Below are 23,390 nucleotides of genomic sequence, written 5' to 3'. Positions count from 1 at the left end.
TTGAACTACTGAGAGAGCTTCTCCGCTGTGCTCCACCTTTTTATACAGCCCCGCTCTCACCCAACCAGATCTGCGGGTTCCCCTTTAGCACACGCCCACTTTCAAACACATACACGTTGTCGAAAAGCATTACTCTCAGCGGGTTGCTTTACTAAACACACCCCTTCCTGCCTCCTTCCAAAACAAGAATACCCCTTTGTGAACTGTCAGATATAATTTGCTCATATAGTCAACTCAAGCTAAATAGGAATAACGCAAACAACATACAGCATGACAGTGTGTTCTTACAGCAGCATGCATGTCAAAGTGTAGGGTTACATAACCAGCCTGATGTGTCATTTAATCTCAAACTGGAGCAGAAATTAAATGCCACAGACCTCAGGACTGTCCACTATGAACCTAACAAACCTCCAGCTTAGAAACATGGGACAATAAAGTTCCTCTTTTAGAATCATTTTATTTGTGTTTTAATTCATTATGCTCAAATGACTGTGTGTGTGTGTCATATTATCTGTTTCCATTTCACTGAAGAAATAGTTGCAGTTACTCTCCATGGATCTTTAAAAGACTAAGACAAGCCAATGTTTACAATCACGCAATTTGAGTTTCCAGAGTTTTGAATAACATCCATTTGGTTCTTTGTTTAGGTGCAGCTGATAGATGTTATCAGGATATTTGGGAATCTTACAGGGAAGCGCTCACACCTTGAACAAATACAATAATTTGGCTCAAAGTCAAAACATTAGCTCCAAAATTGACATCTGGTCATCAACGGGGAGAGATCTAGAGATTATAATGTTATTGTCTAACTACATGTGAATCACTGCTCATGCACACGCATTCATTCTCCCTTGTGGGGGGGGAGGGGCTCAGGAGACCGTTTTGGGCTTTAACGAAAAGGGGGGTGGGGGGGGGGGGGGATGGACTGAGAAGTTATCGATGTTCAAATGTTTGGGCCAAGTCCTGGATCTTCACAATCCTACCTACAGCACCTTTAAGTAAAGAAGACCGAGTCAAATATTTCACCTGAATTTCTCCGTTAGTGTCGGCAAATTAGGATATTCGAATAGACGTGTCAGCATATAGTAGGGTTGGGTGAGGTCTACAGAATTGGCATATGACAATGTCGGCTGCACGTCTCTCTCATGTAGGCTTCATGATGTCTGTTGTGTCATTAAAATAAACTGACACTGAAAAGAGTGTATGTTTAAGTACATGGGAACAAGGTTTTTTACCGTGGTATCGAGAATCGTGGCATTTTACTGGTATCGACTACTAAATTTCTGGTATTGTGACATCCCTAGTTGTAGGTCTTCTGTAGCTCTAGTTTTGCAAAGTTTTAAAAAAAATAACCCTGATGATGCCATTAAGATGGTCTCGACAAGAAGAAGAAGGTGTGGGGTTCTGAAAGAAGTGGCCGTGTACCACTGTGGGCATGGTGGGCCTAAGAAAAGATGCTATTGAGGTGCATTATTAGAGTTGTAGGATCCAATTTTTCAAATCTTTGACCATATTTGAATGTTGCCTACAACTACAGTAGACAAAGCGCAATACTAAATTACTGCAAGTAAACGGTATATTGATAATGAAGTCAGCAGTGTGATGTAGTTTACTTTGGATTTTCTACAATTGCCTTTCTTAAATTTACCATTTTTTGTCCATTTCAGCAATGCTGGGGATTATTGGTTAAAAAGTGTGCCCAGTTTATATTTCTAAATCTGACCGTGTTCTAAAATGTCTTACTTCTTTCAAAATGTAAACACTTCCATATATTTGCGAAATCATTATTGAAATTATCTTCAATACAGGGTAGAAAATGGAGACTCTATAATTTAATTATGAAACTGAGCTGGTCAGGTTAATATTTTGCATGATTTGTACTTGCATTTGTAGTGTAGAAGAAAATGAATTACCCAACAGTTTTAGTCTCATTTTATCCTAATACCCTCTTTCCTGTTCACTGATTAAGTGCATATTATTTTACCTGATCAACCAACTTTTAGTGTCTTCTGATTTGATTAAGTCAGTCTGCCTTTTCTCTAGCTTAGTGTTCAAACAAAGCATTTTTACTTTGGTCACCGTGAGGGTTGCGTTTAGGGCCCAGGTTGGCTCCAACAGAAGTTCACACCTTAACTAATCAAAGCACCTTTGATTAGTTAAAGCAGACAGTGTTGAGTCTATGCAAATCTACTCAGACAGACTTGTGAGTTGAATGTCTGCTCAGCTTTTGTTTATTCTGTCGTTTCCCGTCAACTTGTATAAAACCCTAGCCTGGTTGACACCAGACCCTTCTCAGTTGTAACGGAGAGTGGGTCTGGGCAAGGTTCATTCGCAATCAATCGACTGACTTGCAGAGCAAATCTCAAATTTGCCAGAAGTCCATCAGGGTGTTCCCAATAAAATCCTGACCAGACACTCACTCTGTTCAGAGAGAATTCTACATTGTCTGGTGAACTTTCTCCACTGCGCAGTGAATAAAACTCACCTCAACCAGCCACTGATTGGACCCGAGAGAACCTTTTCTTCCACAGTAGCATATCATACCAATATTATCTTAATCTTCATGTGTATAAAGGGTTGAGAATGACAAAAAAAATGCAACAAAAAAAAACAACCTTACTGGCAGCTGAGTCAATGGGTCAGTGTTTAGGAGTGGTTAACGACATGTTTTGGCAGGAGTCCAGGGGAACAGCTGTGAACTGTTCAGGTTTACCTGAGGCCTGACATAAAAGCAGGAGGGCGTTTCCTAATGTTGTAACCACGTTTTAAAATACCAGCTGCAGACGGACACAATGACTAACAGATTTTGGCAAAACCACTTCCAACTTATCTCAAATGAAAAAGGTTCATTTTCAGTGAAGAAAGATGCAGTAATGGCAGGAAATTGTTTTTTTATCAGGAGAGGGGCCTGAATTAATTTACATCATCTCTCCCATGGATAGTATTTTGTTTTTAAACTGAAGGATGTCAATCAGCCTGCACCAGCCCCACAAACATGTACTGGGTACATTGTGTCCTTAACTACAAAACAGCCAATGAAATATCATTAGCACTCCTTTTCTCCTCTCTTGGTCCCGCCTTCCCCTTTTACTTTCCAATCCCTCTGTGGCAGGGGTTCTCCTGCGAGTGAGCGTGGACAACAGCCGTGTGGAAGACGGAGGCATCAGCAGCTGCAGCACAACTATCGACAAATTATAAATCTCCAGCTGGGTCAGCAGCTCAGGATTACATCATCATCAGCCTGTCTAGTCGTGCGATCGCTCCGCTTCACCGTCTGGGCTTCTGCCACATTCATGACTATGGCATGTACACGGCTGTTGCATGGTTTCTCTGTGTCACCACAGGGTGGTTTTTGCTGAGCTTATGTGCACAAGCTTTTGATGATGCAAAGTTGTAACTGGCAACTACTGGGTAGAAGCCCATTCGTGCCTATGAGTTTTTGAATATTAAAACTTCAAAAACCCATCATCACAAAAACAATAGTGTCTCTACACTGCTGCCGACCAAAAAAACACTTAAAATACTTGTCAAGATCTGAAGACACCAAAAAGGTTGTGCTAAATTCCATAGATTTGTAACAAAATAATTAAGGCTGCAACCATAGGCTGCAACTAAAGATTATTTAACAATTAAATTATTCTGTATTATTTCTACAATTAAATCGTTTTGTCTATAAAATGTCAGAAAACAATAAAACTGCCAGTCCTAAAGTTCCCAGAGCTCAATGTGACATCTCATTGCTTGCGTTTTCAGTGTATGTGCTAAAAGAAATAACCTAAACGATAATAATCAAAATAGTTATTTTCTATTATCGACTAATCGTTTCAGCTATAAAAATACACAAGACATGTTTCCATTGTGATGCAGCCAGCCATGTGAAAGGGCACCTTTTACATTAGGGTTGAGTATTTAGTTAATCACAAGCTTCAGTGTGTGTGGCTGGAACAAACCAATAGAGGGTTGTCACCGACGTCACGTTCTGGGTGGTAACCTGGATGCACGGCCATATTGGAGGCACTCGGTGTAAACAACTGAATGGAGTAATGGAGTATTGTGCACTTTGGATACTTTATGTCTAAACAACAGAAAAGCTCATCAAAACACGTCCAAGATGCAAAGGCATGGAAGGACTTGGACCACAAAAAAAGGGCACGATATTTTGAGAAATTACAGTTTAATGGCGATGCAGATCCCTACAAGTTGGCTCCCTCTTCTTGGATCCATGGCGACCCGGTGATTCTTCCTTCAGTTGCATATCCCGATATATAGTCAACTACCTGGTTTTCTCGCCGAGCCCATACACAGCGGAAGACCTTAAATCCTACAAAAGTTTAGAGGCTTATAACCAGATGGTGTGTGGATGGGTGAGGGAGACGCAGTACTAAGTCATTAACGACCGTTGTGTTGTGAAGGCCAAAGTAAGTAATGCAATAACGTCTTTAATCAACCCAACCTTAACTGTATGATATCATTGTGATACTCAAGGTGTAGCCAAGTGACTCAATCGTTTTTTTTTTTTTTCCATTTCAAAGATCGAACAAGACAGAGTTTCCCCTCATAGATCCTGGTTGAGCTTTGCCAACCACAAGCGCCTCCTTTCCTCTGATAACTTCTGACATTCCTCTCCCTGGTTTTTAGTAACTTTTGGAAGTCGATAATATTCCAAATGTTTCTCGGTCTGACCTGTTGGTACAACCTAAAACACGGCAATAATTAACCATTTTCCTTGACACCGTTCGGGATCTACTTCAGTGCCTGTGCTTTGTTGTGATGCGGAGTACCTCCAACATGGCGACTTCGAGTCTGATGACACGCCGTGAAAACCCTCTATACAGGGGTTTGGTGTACAAACTGCTTTCAGGTCAGAGGTCAAATTATCTTTTCCCTTTGCGGTTGATGTACTAGTGTTACATGGCCTCCATTTTGGGCCCCAGCTGTGAAGCCAACATGACTGACCCACAGAAACAAATTGGTTGAAAAATGAAGCTTCGTCAGATAAAGCTTGTTAATTAGCACTAAGCTAAACTGTTGGCCCACCTACTGTTAAAACCACCCACTAACTGACACATTAGTGTCAATCTAATCAAAGAGGGGAAAGCGTCCCAAAAGTACTAATGCCAACCTGTGATTTGCAGATGAAAACTGCTGACCAAGCAGCAGTAGTTAAAAAAATAAATAAATAAATAAAAAAAAAAGCAGGAAGGTAAACATTCTTGGCTTAGAAATGCCTTCATAGTCATTCAAGCGAGTCAAACCAGATTAAAAATCAAAATGTAATCGACATTCAACTGTATCTTATCACTCAAAGAACCAACTGGCCGCACTTCTGAGAAAAAAAAACTCGTAATAAAAAAGGAGAGGGGCAGTCTGTTCTCCCAGTACCCGATCTATACTGCCAGGGTACAAAATGTACAGATCACATGCCATGAGCACAGGGACTCCACATAAAAGGTCAGATAAGCACCAACTGACTATACAGACACACTGAATGCAAACATCATGTTAGAGTGAGCCAAGCGTCAATGTTTCTTTGATTCAAATACGCAATAATATTCTATTATATATTATTACAATAATATTTTTTTGGATGCAGTTGCAATCGTCACTGTAAAATTCTACAATAAAAATGTTCCCTTATGGACATTTTGAAATCGCAGTATTGGTGCCAAATGAACAACCACACTGCCAAATAAAAAAAAAAAAAAAATGGACATTATTAAAGAAAACAACAAATCTCCGGCACAATGCTTATCTTAATTTGGTCACAGTTAGCTGCAAAATACGCCAAAATAACAACATCCTATTATTTACTTCTGAAAATGTCAATCAATTCAACTCTTCTATGTATAGGCATACATCTTTTACACACAGCTCTAAAATTTTAGGTGTGTGTGCCCTTTACATTCTATATAGTTCCAAAAGCTAAATGAAACGGCAATTTACTCATTCATTTTGGACCAGAAACATCTCAATTGAACAGTTTAGATCTGCAAGACCAGAAAAATATATTCAAGTTTTAAACGAGAAGGTGAAGCGAACAAAGAAGCTGTATAAACATTCCATTCAATAGGAAACTTGAACGTGTTGTAAAACCAGCTGTGGGCGTTTGTTCCTCGTGGGTTAGGCCTACTTCTTTTTTTTTGTTTATTTATATATCTTTTTGTAAAAGTACTAACTGAAAAGCGCTTACCTGCAGTTAAACCGGGTTTTAGGACGGTTTTGGAGTAGTTTAGACGACGTTGGAGTGGATAGTACAGCGTGTTCATGATGTAAAGTCTTTATAGTGTAGGAAGCCGTAACATGTTCTATATGGACGGGGGTGTGGCACTCTGAGTCCTGCAGCACATACAAGGCATGTCAATGTGCATGAGAAACACATTGTCCCCCACGACTGGGAAAAATGGGCCCGTCCACGTTATGTCCTCACAGATGGTTGATATATTTTGTCTTTCTCTTCTATAGTTTTTTTTTTTTGTCATATACCATTAAATACCAGCACATAGTAAATGTCACGTGCACACTATAGAAATGCGGCTTAAATTAAATGGCTAAAATGTATCTGTTTATTTATTTAGTTGAAAAAAAGGAGAAAAAAGGTTGGTTGCTCTTTGTTTTGCATTGCTTGCTACTCATTATGAAATGCTATTGTACTAAACATGCGTTGTGCATGCTCTAGAAAAGTTTTTAAAAAAGAAAAGAAAAGATTTTAGGAACATTCCAGAGTCCATATATCCTACATTTGCATACGTTGAGATTGAAAGTTCATTCGTAAACAAAAACAATCTTCAAAACAATGTCAGTTTTGTATATGTTCTGGAGCAGCAGATGGAGTTGTCCAGTTAGTTGTCATAATCATCTTAATGCTAAAAAAAAAAATTCTGAGCACTTTTACAGGTTTCTACTTGAAAATGTCATCATTTTCCTAGAGACAGACAATTCTAACCAAAAACAGATTGATAAACTGTAGGGCGTGGATCAGCATTTTGAGGTGCTCGTCTACTCGGTTGGCGGTTCGATTCCCCGGCTGAACCCCAAATTGCTCCCTATGGTCAGGCAGGCCTGCACCTTGCATCAGTATGAGTGTGTGAACAGATGAATGAAAGGCAAATTGTAAAGCACTTTGGATACAATTCTTCCTAAACTTAACACTCGCCTTGGTAAATCTCATGTTTGTTTACTTTTAGTCATAAGTATTGTACTGAAATAAAAGGTTTATTGGGACTATGGATGAGAAACCAGCATCACCTTTACCAGAAGCAGATAGAATATTTCACCCAGACAGGAAAGAAAGTGTAAATGCCATAAACATATTGTCAGGGTGACTGTAGAAACACCTGTAACACCTGTAGAAAGTCAGTGGACTTATGTGCATTCTTAACCTGAAGAAAATGGTGTCCTCCGCACTGAAGCTACACATAGCTACTGTAGAGTAAACACACATCAGTTAACTGATATGTCACTCTGGTAAAGCTAAAGGGACAGGTGATCCGAGGAGGACTCCATGTTGGCTTAAAAATAATCTCAACTTTTGAAAAAGATTGTGTGATACGGTCGAAAATATCCCTGTATGTTTCTTTGTGTCCTTGGTTTACGTCAGTTTCATATCAATCTATAGCATTCATGTAGTGTTAGCTATGAGTTCCTGCAGTTTTTATAACATAATAATTGACCTTAATGTCTAAACTGTGCTGTGTTGCAGCCCCCTCCCGGCCTGTGTCACCCCTGGCATGCTTCTGGTGTTCTCTTTCCTCTCGGTTTTACCACATGTGGAGAAACAGTTAACTTTTCCCTCCTAGTTTAGGAATGCATATGAACCCATTGACAACAGGATGGAGGGTGGAGCTACAGTCACCTTGACAGATAATGTATACATGGCATTTACATGTTTTCCTGTTTGGTTCAAATATTCTATCTGCTTCTTAAAGTGAACACATAGCAAATGGAAACATGCAGGCTATTAAAGTGCAGCTCTACGCATTTTTGGAAACTCAAGAGTAGAATATTTATAGACATCTTCCTCGGCAGATGAGATGTTCAAATTTCCATTTTTCTTTTCTGACCACTTCCAGGATCTCTAATGCATGATGGCTTACGAATTGAGATTGAAAATCGAAATCTACATTTCTATGTACAACTGGGCAAATTCCGTGTGATGAGGGAGATCGTGGGATTTGATCAAAAGCTCAGAATAGCTACTAAGTGGACATTGATGGTGGTGTTGATGATGATGTTTTGTGTTTTTGTGTTTCCAAAGTAAAAAAAAAAGTATAGCTTAAAACCCAACTAGAATAAAGAAAAACATACCATATTTTTTGCAACTTTATTACCAAAACCAATGCAGTTGAAACAAAAAGAGGGGAATCAATGTCTCTCTCTCTCTCTCTCTCTCTCTCTCTCTCTATATATATATATATATATATATATATATATATATATATATATATAAATGTTGGAGTTTGTTGTAACATTTCTCAGGTTTCAGATAATGTTAATGTTTTAGCTGTCAAACAATCTTTACAAAAGATTCGATAATTCCAGTGTTTCCTGCATTGTACTTTCCCATACCTCATACTTGGATTATTGTCACTGCTAAATCTAAGATGTTAACCACGCCAATAACCTCCAAAACAGCAGCGCCCTCAATGATGTGAGCAAACAGTCTGGTTCAAGGTTTCAAAACAAAACGCATCATATTTTACCTACTTTCAGAGGCTGTACAAGTCAGAGGAAAGGGCGACCCCTGCTGGAAAGTACCTGATTAGTGCGCAGTGATGCGACACCGCCCTCTACTGGGGCTGCAGAGCAAAGACACGGAGGGGTTCGCAAGAGCTGGGAAGTCAGTAAAGAACTTTTACTGTTATTTCATTTTTCACACCTGAATATTTCAAATTTGTGCAACTTTATGAATCCACTCCACTATTTCACATTGTACTGGAGCAATACTCGTCATCTGTTGGCACATGCAGAGTAAACATTAATATTAAACTACCCTACAGCACCTGAACTACAATATGAAAATTATACTTGAAGAAACAGTAAATTCAGACAATACATAGTTTGTTACTTGATTCCCAGTACTGCATATATAACACAGTAATGTTTCAAATGCAAGAACTCTTTAGGAAAGTGGTCCATTGTGGTTTTGCTTTAGGATTTATGTAATATACAAAAACATTCTGGCTTTTCATTTTAAGCCGAGCCTCCAGTCAAATCCATGTATATGCATTCTTGAAAAACCTTTCTTAAGATAAAAATGGTGATGTTACAATATCAACAGATCAAACAGGTTTATGAGAAATATCTTTAACCCTTGTGAGGTGTTCATATTTTTGTTATACAGCCAATGTTCCCGGGTCTGGTGGACCTACCACATCATTAGGCTTTTAAATCAATACAGCCATAACAATTTATGTAAACATACTTAACAGATGATGACTTCAGCTCAATTACCAATGATATATACATCATATATGGTTCGTATTTGCCATTTACCCCTGTGAGATCACATTTATTATCATATAATTTTCGTTTTTTGTGAGAAAACAAGGAAATTCAATTATAAAAAAGGTTAAAAAAAAAGAAACAGAAACAAGTTTTGATCATTATTGGGTGCTTATTTCTTAGAACATAATCAGAACAGGTGGAAGTGCTTGAAATGTAACAATTTTGTGTGGGAATAGCAGGTGTAGAAAGACAACATTCACACACAGCAGGCCCAGTTAAGTTTCATAGCACCTACAATTATTACACTCAGGTCCCAGACCCAAACACCTATGTAATAGTTATGTGTAGAGGGGGGAGGGGGCAGTACCATGTGCAGTCATTGAAAATAAGTTATATTTTATGTTCTTCACAGAAAATGAGCCAAGGCCAATGAGTTAAGAGTTAGAAGAAATAATAGCATAATCTTTCTTTTAGCAAACATAGAAAACGGGTCCCACAGACCCGAACACCTTACAAGGGTTAAAATAGATGTCCTGCAATTACTTTGGGGATTTGTTTGCTTAAATCACTGTATAACAGCATATTGTACTTATTCCACTGGGACGGGCACTGTCTATATGAAACAAGGATTTTCCAATTTCTTAGCTAAGGTTTTCATGTCACAACAAAGTAACGCCAAGAAGACATTTTTATTCAAGAACATTTAGATCAACCATTTAAGTCAGAGAAGCTTCAGTCAGAACACAAACATAACAGGACTTTTCATCAGATGACCAGGTTCACAAACATGTTTTTGGGATGTATCAATCTTTTGACCTAATAGCAGTATTTTTATGTGGTATTTTCACTGACTGAAATTCATGTCAACATACAGTGTTTCAAAACATTTGGTAAGCATTTTCTTATTAGTTTAACATTAAAATACAAGGAGATAAAAGGCACAATTCCTATTCTCCGTCAAATTTTAACGCCATGCTTTAGCTGCCTCAATGTTTAAAATTAGATTTATATTCCAACTTGTTGGAACATATTATTCTGCAGTTTAAATTAAAAAAAAAAAAAAGATAAGAAAAAAGAAATTAGATCAAACTGAAAATGCCTCGTCTACAAGATATGGACGGTAATCATTTTTTTTTAAATGGATATAAAATGAATATGAATGACAAACTTTTGTTACATCAAGTGCAAGCCCAAACCAAACCTATAAATGACATTTGTAATATAAAACTTGGTAAAAAATACTTATTTAAAACTGTACAATCACCAAGTACACAGAGTGAGCACATCAACCGTTATTCATTTGGCTTCAGTGGCTTCAGCCTTTGGCTCCTGCGGACAGAAGGTAAGAAGGCAGAGTGTTAAAGGCGTCATGCTAGGATTTCCTCCATTTCATCTTATTTAGTATATTGCACGGGGCCTGCAAGTTTCATCAAGTCAGACAGACATTTCAGATCCTTTTAATACAATGACAAAAAGGATCCACTCACTCAAATATGTGCAAGAATATTTGTGGGCTCATTTTTATAGTTATTGAATTTGATAGTAATATATCTTTTTTTTTTTTTAATAACCAAGAGTGATGGATGGATGTTTTCACATTCAGCGGCTGGCTAGTTAGCTTGCTCGTTCCACCATGCTTTCATGTGTTACAGAGAGCGAGCCAAACAGTGGGCTGGTGACTGGTTTGTCTTTCTGTCTCACTCCCTGCCACTGGTGCAGAGGGCCGTCTCCGGGAGTCCCCTCCGCTCTTCGCCTAGCAGTCGTGTTCAGCAGCGGGACGGTTAGATCCAACGGGACTGCGGAGTGCGCTAGTATTCTAGTCTTTACTTGCAAACTGTGCTTGTAAATGATTGTTCTGGTTCACATACATCCGTTTTTCTGGGATAATGCAAGTGAAATACTTTGAGCCGTTCAGTTTAATTATTCTACTGCTAGGTTTACTGGCGCGACGTAGCATTTTACTTGCCACGGGCAATTCTTATAGTTGAACCCTGTCTCTAGCTCAGCCCAGTCTAATACCAGGTGAGCAGTGTCCCCCCCCCCCTCTATTTTTAGATCATTTAAATACCAAATAAATGGATTTTTTTGTAAGAATAAAATATAAAACATTAATAATCCAAATGTCTTAGGACTTGAATTTTTTTAAGAACTTGCATACACTCCCGTTTATTTTCTTGAACTTTCATCTCAATGGCAGTGCTATTTTTACAAATCATGATCATATCATCCAAAGATATTTGCACTTATTGCAATATTAGGAAAACATTTTAAACTTTTCTGCCCTAAAATGAATACTTGAAAGACGTGATGGAGTCATGTTCTCAAATTAAGTTGAATACTAAAAAGAAATTCAAGTTGCATGTTTTGTAGTAGGCTAGCTGCTGTGTGTTGGTATTGAGAAGCCTACAATTACTGAATGCATTTCTTTAATATTTACATTGTTAGCTTCTGTTAAATGGTTGTAAACAGCACAAATTACCTGCAAAAAAAAAAAAAAAAAAGAGGGAAAAAAAGTATGTTGTGTAAGCTCATGAAAACATAAAAGAAACAAACCTCAGCCTTGTTGTTCCCATTTTCAGCTGCTTTGGCCTTCTTCGCTTTGGGTGCCTTCTACAAAACAACATGACAATTTATTACTAACAGATTAAAGCTCTTCAGCTAGTATAGTAGAAAATCAAGTGTACCAAAACATCTAAATGTTACTAGGCCCGTCCTAATTTCCCTTCAATGAACTAAAAGGCAATGACCCAGTTTTACATCTGACATACAGCATACAGATGTTCTGTTGAGATCAGCTAGGGTTTATCGGTTTCATACTTTTGGAGCAGGTTTTTTCTTTATTGGCTCCGCTGCAGGTTTATGTCTCTGCAAAACAAGAAAACATTTCAAATATTATGTAACGGTAGATTACACAGAAGAGCATGGGCTACAGTGGAAAAAATGGCTGGTGACACCGAGCATGTAAGTAGTTTTGTGACCATCTCTCAATAATAAATAAATATCCCCCATCTGTTTCATATTGTAAAAAGAATATCTATTTTGATATAGAGTGTAGCATGTTTGTGCAAAGCAAATAGAAATACGATGGGTATATGCAAATTAAAATGTCAAAGAGAAAGATGCTGTTAGGAAACCAACTTGGATGAGGAACAAGAATAAATCAGAGTTAAATAGCTTTAATTGATGATTTCTAAAAAAGGAGCTTACCCCAGCCAGCCGCTCGGAACTTCTTGTTCCCTATTGAGATAGGAGGAAGAACATCTTCAGTAATGGTTGTAGATGTACCCAATTTGCCCACAGGACCCTAACTAAACATGATATTAATAGCCCTAAACTAGAGGGTATCCGGTGGCTTGTCTTGTCAAAATTACTTAAAAAAACAGAAAACACAACTAAAATCTAGGTAAAATTACAATAAAAAGCAGCATTTAACTACAAACCTCAATTATCAATATATTGAAAAGTTGTATAATATTCTTGCTATATATATATATATATATATATATATATATATATATATATATATATATATATATATACACACACACACACACACACACACACACTAGAATAATATAAACAAAAGTTTATTTTTTACAAACCGCAGATGCAGTGTTCTGAAAGACAAAGAACAGAAAAAAAAGACAATATTAAAATTTGAATACCAATACAGTACAGTACATGACAACTCAAATGACATTATAATCTTAAAATCAGAGTATCAATATTTCTGCAGACAGGATCTTTTACTGGCGGAAAAAAAAAAAAAAGACCTAAAGACTAATTAGGAAACGTTTGGACACAAAGAACTTCCCGCGCATATTTGAATTCAAATGTGGGCTATCCTGTCACGATGACACCGTCTTGGCGCCCTGACAGCTTCCTTTGTTTTGTATCAGCGCGCGCCGACAGACAGCTGTTGGGGAAAATGATAAGATTACTAACGTTACTTTACTAATCTGCAGCTACCGCCATGTAATAAACGCAGCAAACAAAAGCCTGCAGAGGTTGCAAAAAAATAAAAATAATTAAAATTACTTTTCTGCTAAGATTTAATAAAAACGCTATTTTTTCAAATAACGTTAGATAATTTGATAAATACAACACATGCAAAATTAACTTAACAAAATCGAAAAAATATATTAAACATTTTATATCGCTGCATTTGTAATTTTACCAACTAACGTGTAATTTAGTGTATCTTAAAAGTAATGCCAGTAATACTTAGATATTTTAATACCAATGTTGATTCAATTCTGGCTGACGAAACATTAAACCCGTTTTGAATCAACATGCATGTGCATTAACAAGCCTGACTTATTATTCCCTATTCAAAACACAGTAAAGAATAACGCAACCTCCCCTCCCCCAACTTCTTCCTCAAATTTGCAAGTTGGGCTTAAACTTATTTTGATTGCTCGATAGCGGCTCACTAATCGTTAATTTAGTAGATCACGAGTTATGCATTCATATCGATTTGACAGCTTACGTTAGTTACACACTTAACATTAAAGCGTGTAATGTTATCTGTAACCTGTCAAGATTTTCCCCCCAACCTGCTGCTGCAAAGGAGGGAAAAAAAAAAAAAAAAAACAGACAGCGCAATGTCAACGGCTGCACTTGTCAGAGCTTTGGCGCAGGGCGTGAAAATATCATTATTTATGTTATCAGTCGTGTTTTACTGATTAGGATACATTTTAAGTTACTACCTAGACTAAAAACTTTTATTTTCGACGGATGAAAGAATCCCCGCCCAGGGTTCTCTCGTCGGACCGCCATGGCTGCACCGTTTGTTAGGGATGATGACGTTCTTCTGATGCAGACATATCAAACACAGTCTGACCTCAAGTTAACAACACGAACCTAGTGCACGAAGATAAAATAAAATGAAACAAAAATCTTACCTTCGATTTGCCCATGTTGTTGATAGGAAATAAACAGAAAGCTCACAAAAATAGAACCGTAAAAACGGGTTTTTTCCGGAGAGATAACACACACAACAACGATCAGTCGATGCGTAAAATGGCGAACGTATAATGCAACGAATGTTTTTGTAGTTTATACGCTGAAATATAACAACGAAACCGGTTTAAACCAGTTTTGTGTTTCGATTACTGCCATTGGATGCAAAACGTCACGTGCTCCCAGGCACCACCCATTTGTTAAAGAGACAGGAAGCAGCCCAGGTAATTGGTAATACCTAAGCAGCGCCGCAGGGAGGCGATGTATCGAAGGTTTCTGATTGATTAAAGGCCTTTCATTATACAGAATGAGTAGGTCCAGTTCGCTGCATTTACTTTAGTGAAAAAAGGCTTCAGCAATATAATGGGAAACTAAATACAGTAATTTGGTTTCCCATGAGATGCTACACATCAGTAGCATGGACGTACAAAAGAGATTTTTCTGCTGCAGAAATGTATATATATATATATATATATATATATATATATATATATATATATATATATATATATATAGTATCTCACAAAAGTGAGTACACCCCTCACATTTTAGTAAATATTTCATTATATCTTTTAATGGGACAACACTGAAGAAATTACACTTTGCTACAATGTAAAGTATTAAGTGTACAGCTTGTATTAACAGTGTACAGGTGCTGGTCATATAATTAGAATATCATGAAAAAGTTGATTTATTTCAGTAATTCCATTCAAAAAGTGAAACTTGTATAATGTATAGGCTACATTCATTCCACACAGACTGATATATTTATTAAGAAATAGTGTTTATTTCTTTTAATTTTGATGATTATAACTGACAACTAATGAAAACCCCAAATTCAGTATCTCAGAAAATTAGAATATTGTGAAAAGGTTGAATATTGAAGACACCTGGTGCCACACTCTAATCAGCTAATTAACTCAAAACACCTGCAAAGGCCTTTAAATGGTCCCCCAGTCAAGTTCTGTAGGCTACACAATCATGGGGAAGACTGCTGACTTGACAGCTGTCCAAAAGATGACCGTTGACACCTTGCACAAGGAGGGCAAGACAAAAGGTCATTGCTAAAGAGGCTGGCTGTTCACAGAGCTCTGTGTCCAAGCACATTAATAGAGAGGTGAAGGGAAGGAAAAGATGTGGTAGAAAAAACTGCTGCTGAGTGGTCCAAAGATATGTTTTCTGATGAAAGTAAACTTTGCATTTCCTTTGGAAATCAAGGTCCCAGAGTCTGGAAGAAGAGCGGAGACTCTCCAACTTTTATGGAGATGCAGATTTCATTTTCCAACAGGACTTGGCACCTGCACACAGTGCCAAAGCTACCAGTACCTGGTTTAAGGACCATGGTATCCCTGTTCTTAATTGGCCAGCAAACTCGCCTGACCTTAACCCTATAGAAAATCTATGGGGTATTGTGAAGAGGAAGATGCGATACGCCAGACCCAACAATGCAGAAGAGCTGAAGGCCACTATCAGAGCAACCTGGGCTCTCATAACCTGAGCAGTGCCACAGACTGATCGCCTCCATGCCACGCCGCATTGCTGCAGTAATTCAGGCAAAAGGAGCCCAAACTAAGTATTCAGTGCTGTGCATGCTCATACTTTTCATGTTCATACTTTTCCGTTGGCCAACATTTCTAAAAATCCTTTTTTGTATTGGTCTTAAGTAATCTAATTTTCTGAGATGCTGAATTTGGGGTTTTCATTAGTTGTCAGTTATCATCAAAATTCAAAGAAATAAACACTTGAAATATATCAGTCTGTGTGGAATGAATGTATACATTATACACGTTTCACTTTTTGAATGGAATTACTGAAATAAATCAACTTTTTCATGATATTCTAATTATATGACTAGCACCTGTAAATGTGCTGTCCCCTCAAAATAACAGACATTAATGTCTAAACTGCTGGCAACAAAAGTGAGTACACCCCTATGTTAAATTCCCATAGAGGCAGGCAGATTTTTATTTTTAAAGGCCAGTTACTTAATGGATCCAGGATACTATGCATCCTGATAAAATTCCATTTGCCTTTGGAATTAAAATAGCCCCACATCATCACATGCCCTTCACCGTACCTAGAGACTGGCATGGGGTACTTTCCATAAGATCATCTCTCAATGCAAATCAAACCAGCTATTAGGCTAACTGACATAAAACCATGGCAATCTCTAGGTATGGTGAAGGGTATGTGATGATATGGGGCTATTTTAATTCCAAAGGCAAATGGAATTTTATCAGGATGCATAGTATCCTGGATCCATGAAGTAACTGGCCTTTAAAAACAAAAATCTGCCTGCCTCTATGGGAATTTAACATAGGGGTGTACTCACTTTTGTTGCCAGCGGTTTAGACATTAATGGCTGTGTTGAATTATTTTGAGGGGACAGCACATTTACACTTATATATTATATTATTAGCTTGTTATACAAGCTGTACACTTAATACTTAATTACATACTACATTGTAGCAAAGTGTAATTTCTTCAGTGTTGTCCAATTAAAAGATATAATGAAATATTTACTAAAATGTGAGGGGTTTACTCACTTTTGTGAGATACTGTATATTATAAGCCAGACGGAGACAAGAACTTGGGAAACTGTTCAAAGACCGCCACAATGTTGACATGTGGTACGTAAGTACAAAGGACTGAATCGTACATCATTTACTCATTTTGACATACAGCAATCGCTTTATTCTGTTTAAGAAACTGGTCAAAATCTAGTTATGCCATCAATATCACACCCATCATCACACTCAAACACTTTCTTTGAGCCACAATAAAAATGCAAAACTGTACTGACATATTATTCTGGACGGCTGCTTTGGGAACATTTCCAAAACACAGGATCCCTGGCTTTTACTCATATAATTTGATCTTCCAATCAATGGCATGCATTTGAAACACACTTTACACAACACTTAACTATATTTTGACCAGACATGTATTAGACCTTTTTTTTCTTTCTTTTAAATCTACAATCATAAATATCAATTATTCTACAGCCCCATAGGGGTAAAATTGCCTTCGTCTTGTACAAATCAGTAACACAATTAAACCATTCCCAGTTACTGTTCACTCTTCCCTTTTTCCATCGAAACCCTTTAGGGAAGAGGACAGGAGAGGTTTCATCCCCACTTTAACATGGTGTTTGTTTGGAGGCTTCCTAGGCCAAGATGGCGTCGCTCCATAAGTCATTAAAGAAAGAGTCTCTCTTGTGCTTTAGTGCTTCTAGGAAGTCCTGAATCCGTTCTTCCCGGCAGGTGGTGTAGTGCAGCAGTGCCTCTTGTCTTCTCTGGGCGTCGGCAGGCTTTCCATTCCCATGATGCTGCAGGTGCTCTGCTACACAGGCACGATCCGCCTCTAGCTGCTGTAAGGCCTGTTGCTCTCGATGGACGTCTCTGGCTTTCTAAAAGACAACACATATTGAACTTGTAATTAGTCATGTATAGGTAGAAATTACTTTCTTTATCTAATTACTTACTTGCCACAAGGACACTGTATTCTGAGATATTCTTATTATTTTGCCAATCTCCGTGTATACCCTCTCCAATGCCGAGTCCCATATTCATGACAACAAACCAACTGCGTCTCAATATAGGCCTTACCTGAATGGATTTGTGATTTAATTGATATTGAAGAATGGCATCACACAGGTTCCAGAATGAGTACTCCGGCCACAGAACTGACTGAAACACTAGACAGGAGTGGGAAGTCTGCAGAGTGGAAGATACCAGAAAATCAATATAAATCGCAAAGGAAAAGGTATAAGGTTTTCCACAATATGATCAAATCTATTTGGTTAATGCGGTCTATCATAGATTGCAACCCTAATTTGGTGGGTGATACTTTGATGTTATAGGCATAACAAATGATAAATTATATAAACTAAATCTTATGTTAAGAAAAATAGCCTGCGTTTCTTAAAGAAGTCCTGCGATCTAAACATGTATGATTGCAATCAAAGAGAAATGCAAAATGCAAAAAGAATCCCCTGTATTTGTTTACAGTGTTAAAAGGGTAACGCAGCGGAGTCTGTCATTGCTGGCATGTTTAGATTGTTCAAGATACATGGCTTTATAAAATAACCCTTTATTAAAAATCTATTTTTTATTGGTAAAATCCAATGGTTAATTCTCATCTTTGATGGCAGCTACATTACAGATAAAGGCAATGACATAAAGAATGTGACTCTACCCAAACTCTCTGATGCTGAAGATCACCACAAACTCTTACTGGAAAACCAAAAACTAGACTTGTATCATGTCTGCTTTGCTGTCAAGGCTCCATCTGACACATATTCCCAGCTCTTGCAGATATGTTTTGGTGGCACCAAAGACTTGTTTGGGGCATTGTCTACATAAACTAAAATCCTTGTACAAAATAATGTTTGGAGGTGAATACTTTGAGCAACACAATTTCAAACACAAGTCCCACTGCCAGTGTTAACAGCTACTGTGCCTAAAAATTAGCCATTACTCCTAATTGCCAATGATCACCTAACACGCAACCAAGCCTGGAAATTCATATCTCCAATCTTACTTTAACGTTTTAAAGTTTAAAGTGCTCATCTTATGCTCATTTTCAGGTTCATATTGTATTTAGAGGTTATATCAGAATAGGTTTACATGGTTTAATTTTCAAAAAACACCATCTTTTTGTTGTACTGCACATTGCTGCAGCTCCTCTTTTCACCCTGTGTGTTGAGCTCTCTGTTTTAGCTACAGAGTGAGGCATCACACTTCTGTACCATCTTTGTTGGGAGTCGCACATGTGCAGTAGCTAGGTAAGGACTACTAGCCAGTCAGAAGCAGAGTATGAGGGCGTGCCACGCTAGCAGATAGGCGAGCATAATAACGTGTGTTACAAAGTGACGCACGTTCGTCACGGAAGTAAAGGCTGGACTACAATAGAGTTGTTTGGAGCAGTTTGCGAACAGTGTTTTCTGTTGGAGATGGTAAGTGCCTTTGGGTAAACCTATAACGTGCACAAAAAAGATATATAACACAATATATTAAAGGGGAAAAAAAGAAGAAAAAAAAATCATAATATGAGCACTTTAAGTGAGATCTCTCAAGGCAACAACTCTCATTTTTGCATTCATGCAGTCATTCTCTTTCTCACCTGCCAAAGAAGGAAGTCGCTGAGTCTCACCTCTCCAGAGGTGCGGATAAGCAGATCAGGATTGGGAGAATTACTGCTGTACAAACACTCACTTAGCAACGGCTCTGAAACATCACTGAGCACGACAGAACACAAACACAGCTTGTTAGAGAAATAGCTCTACAGGTTATCTTTTGATAGTCTATGTCGTATAATGGATGTTGGCAGGACAAGATCCAACACAGTATCAACAAGATCAACACTGTATTGTCTTTGCCATATTTTTTACCTTGCTTTGATCAGGCCCTGCTCCACTCCCCAAGCCATTTCTCGGACCGCATTAGTGATTTCATATCTTGACGTGTAGGCAAAGCACACATTCAGGAAACATCTGCAGAACAAGCATTTGTATATCTGTGGTCATTTATAGTGTATAATATAAAATGGGTTTATAATCATATGGCTAGTGTGGTGGTAAAGGTAAGTCACTAATGATGAGAGTCATAGAAAAAGGGAAACAAAGTAATAAAACACGTACTTATTGTGCGCCTTGGTTGTGACCACAGCTTTGGCAATCAGCTGCTGGAGGTTGAGTGGCAGCATATTCAAGTCGCCCAGCACCCGGATACACACACCATGCTTCTCCAGATTGTCCCTATAAGCGAGGTGTGTGCAGGAGTAGAAAAAAATCGAGAAAAGCATGAAGAAGAACAGGGAGAACAAGAAGACCACTCCATTAAGGCTGCTGAAACGTGTCTGCATTTCCCACGCAGAGATGCACAAAGGTGCCTACACATAGGAATTTCCACTGAGTCATCAGTGAGTATAGTTTTCCTGATGCAGTCTGCAGTGCAATGTCACTAACACTAACTACCGTCCATCATAAGCCATCCTCTTGGTGGCAGCAGCCTTGTAGTTATACTAACAAAGGTTGCAAGACATTTTGATACACAGATTGAAAATGTGGAATAGCTGCATAAAATGTTATCGGTATCAGGACCAATCAAGGTGATGTGCAATATGTCATGACAATATGATTATTTATTTTCTACAGTGTTATTGTTGTAGGGAAAAATGTCATTTAGAGGTGAGGTGGGCGAGCAAGTGGCAACCACCAAAGCTAAGTGTGACAGGTCTGTCATTCAAGAAAATATGCTACAAAACAAGCCAACCTTTCAAACTTTCAAAACTGCCTCCAAGACAAACATTTAAATTAGTTAACTTTAGCAATAATACCACAATGTCTTTTGGAAAAAGCATTTACAGACTCTGTATTTTTAATGAGAAACCGTAAGTGATCGACATAGCTACTGATACGAATGACTGATAAAAGGTTTATTTCTTAAAACGCAAGAAATTAGTCACCTGTAAAATATTCCTTGTTGTGGAAAAATGTGAAGAAAAGAAATCCAAAGTCCAAGACAAAAATGTTCTTGGGCCAACATCTAGTGGCCATTACTGGAACTGCGTATTAACCATAAACTAAAAATAGGTATTAATGCACCTAATCATTCAGCATGGTAGTTGTTGATTGGTCTACAGGAGTAAACTAGATATTCTGGTGTATTGCAGGGAAACACAGCAATGGAAATAACTGATATTGTGCATTCCTATATATAAGTCAGCCTTTCTTCCTCTTTGGCATTTTGGCATCAGTCTAAAGTATATCTCACTCAATGGCCAAGGCAGTGGTAGGTGTTTTTGTGTCAGTGTTGTCTCAGTGTGAATGTTTTTAAATGTAACTGGGAGCTATGTTGATTTAAAAGCATTTAACAGGTCATTTGCAAACATTTTTGTTACATTTGGCTACTTAATACCCATCTGAAACTCATTTGTACATAGACTGAAACATGTACGTTTCAGTCTTGCAAGAAGACTTAACTTACTTGAACTACACAGCAGTCACTGCATTTGGTTCCTATCGACTTAACTTTAGGAAAGCTGTGAATCATATGATGTATAACATTTGACTTGTCCCACAAGCAAGAGCAGAGTGAAAAACTCACCGTTCCTCCAACAGCTTTTCAAATTTCTGCCTGGCCAGCTCCATTAGTCCATCCACCTCATTTTTAGAGCGCTTGAAGTTTTCGATGCTGAAGGCGTACACTGTAACCTCTCGGATGTTCAGATGCTTACACCAACGTAATGTCTAGTGCGGAAAGGACAAGGCGTTACACATACATGAACAACCTTTTTTTTATGCCCAGGTAACATATGTTTGAGAAGAGAAGTTTTAAGCAACCTCACCTCTGCCAGCTTGTTGAAGCCCTGCATATGCCCTTCCTGGCGCTCCATGTTTTTTTTACGTGCAAAGCGACGGTTACCATCCATGATGAAGGCCACATGTTTAGGCATGGGTCCAGCCTGGGAGACACAATGCAGATCAGGCGAGTCAAGAGAGATTTGGGTTATACTGACAGATACGGTCATATAGAGCTGAAATGATTAGTCAATGAACAGAAAAGTAATAAGGCAACAATTGTTATAACATGCCAAATATCCTCTGGTTCTAGCTTCTAAAATATGAAGATTTCCCTGTCTTTTAAGTTTCATTCCTGACCTGAGAAATAGGTTTTTTGGTTTAAACAATCTTAACTCAAGGTCCATTTACAAGCTTTTTTTTTTAGAGCTTAGAGAAAGCTTGAGCGCTTGGAAATTGTTACCAGCATTTTGCACTATTTTCAGCCATTTTATAGACAAAATAATGTATAGATTAATCAAGAGTATGACCAGCAGATTAACTGATTAATTAAAATAATCCTTAGTTGTAGCCCTTTAGTGGTGCTAATTGTTTTAGGGTGACATGAAGTAGGCCTAGTGTATGCCTCTCGTGTATTACCATTACATTCAAATCACAGAGCTGAGCATCCATATTTTAAAAAAGCTAAAGAAAAAAAAACAGAAGTTTGTTTATCAACACTGCTCTAAAAGGTATTCCGTCAGCAGTATGATAAAAAGACAGAAATGACATCTACTTACTCGTTTTGTATGACACAAGTAAAATATATACATATTTTATTTTATATTAAAATATAAATGAATACAATGCAACATCCAGGCTATATAGACAGACATAACTCTAAGAACTTTTTATTTTTTTTAATTTTCTTTCACGTCGTACAGAATGAACAAGGAGATTTCATTTCCAGCTAGTAACCTTGTTCAGATTGTGCAGTGAATTGAATCTTTCGTCATCTAAATGGTTAGAAGATACTGGAAATACTGAGCTGTATGATCCTCTGGGGTTTCCAAACTCGCTGGATTATTGTTTTTCGGAAATAAATTGAGAAGTGCATACAAAGAGGTACATAAGAACATACGAATATGCAGATTTAGGCTTACCTTCAGGATATTGGCTGAAATCTTTTCAAGCAGGTTTAATTCACCTTCCCTTATCCACGACATGTTCAGGCTTTAAACGGTCTAAAAATAAGTAATTAACATGGCTTTAAAAAAGGTTTATAATTGTCAACCTTGTACCCCGCCCTACACTAGACAGAAACATGACCAAGTTATTCTTTATACAATAAGAATATTATCTGAATGTCTTATTAACGTGTCTTTTTTGTATACATACTTGATTTTTACATGTAGCTAACGTTAGACATGCAGTGATTAATTTAACCGTTAACTGCAGACTGGCTCACGAGACATAAAAATATAGCTATAAAAGCACAAACCAAGTCACACATCGTCTAGTAAACACCTACTCTTAATGGAAACTGTTTCATTCATTCAAACTATTAAACTACATGCTGTTCTACTCACAAAATTACTATAATTTTATCACATCTCTCAGAAATTCCAACTCACAGCTTTTACGATGACGATCCCTTCCGTGTTGGAGTAAAGTGACGTAACAGCGTAGTGACGACTTCCTG

At 37.8% G+C, this 23,390-nt stretch overlaps 1 protein-coding gene and 1 long non-coding RNA gene across 3 annotated transcripts; both read right to left on the bottom strand.

Annotated features, from left to right (window-relative positions):
- Positions 1-10,114: 10,114 nt before the first annotated feature.
- On the bottom strand, positions 10,115-14,516 carry LOC144519327 (uncharacterized). Its single transcript, XR_013502101.1, has 6 exons — positions 14,349-14,516; positions 13,047-13,061; positions 12,652-12,681; positions 12,262-12,309; positions 11,998-12,054; positions 10,115-10,773 (listed from the first exon to the last, which is right to left on the bottom strand). It is a non-coding gene; the product is annotated as an uncharacterized LOC144519327 (long non-coding RNA).
- Positions 14,517-17,069: 2,553 nt separating this feature from the next.
- dhdds (dehydrodolichyl diphosphate synthase) lies at positions 17,070-23,390 on the bottom strand. Of its 2 annotated transcripts, none has more exons than XM_078252378.1 (9): positions 23,323-23,390; positions 22,852-22,932; positions 21,757-21,873; positions 21,516-21,658; positions 20,048-20,164; positions 19,799-19,900; positions 19,531-19,645; positions 18,015-18,122; positions 17,070-17,815 (listed from the first exon to the last, which is right to left on the bottom strand). In XM_078252378.1, exons 2-9 carry the CDS (start codon positions 22,912-22,914, stop codon positions 17,573-17,575), a joined length of 1,008 nt encoding a protein of 335 aa, XP_078108504.1. In that variant the 5' UTR covers positions 22,915-22,932; positions 23,323-23,390; the 3' UTR covers positions 17,070-17,572. The 2 variants fall into 2 exon arrangements, with proteins under 2 accessions (XP_078108504.1, XP_078108505.1); XM_078252379.1 differs by lacking the exon at positions 23,323-23,390 and adding an exon at positions 23,278-23,319.

The sequence above is a fragment of the Sander vitreus genome, chromosome 6 (assembly GCF_031162955.1).
Source record: "Sander vitreus isolate 19-12246 chromosome 6, sanVit1, whole genome shotgun sequence".
Taxonomy (NCBI): domain Eukaryota; kingdom Metazoa; phylum Chordata; class Actinopteri; order Perciformes; family Percidae; genus Sander; species Sander vitreus.
This window is presented reverse-complemented; position numbering and strand designations above follow the sequence as displayed.

Coding starts and splice junctions, on each gene's coding strand:
- dhdds (XM_078252378.1), bottom strand. CDS start 22,914: ATGTCGTGGATAAGGGAAGGTGAATTAAACCTGCTTGAAAAGATTTCA. Junction 19,646..19,798: donor CAGGGCCTGATCAAAGCAAG/GTAAAAAATATG, acceptor TGTCGTGCTCAG/TGATGTTTCAGAGCCGTTGC. Junction 18,123..19,530: donor GCGACTTCCTTCTTTGGCAG/GTGAGAAAGAGA, acceptor TCCACTCTGCAG/ACTTCCCACTCCTGTCTAGT.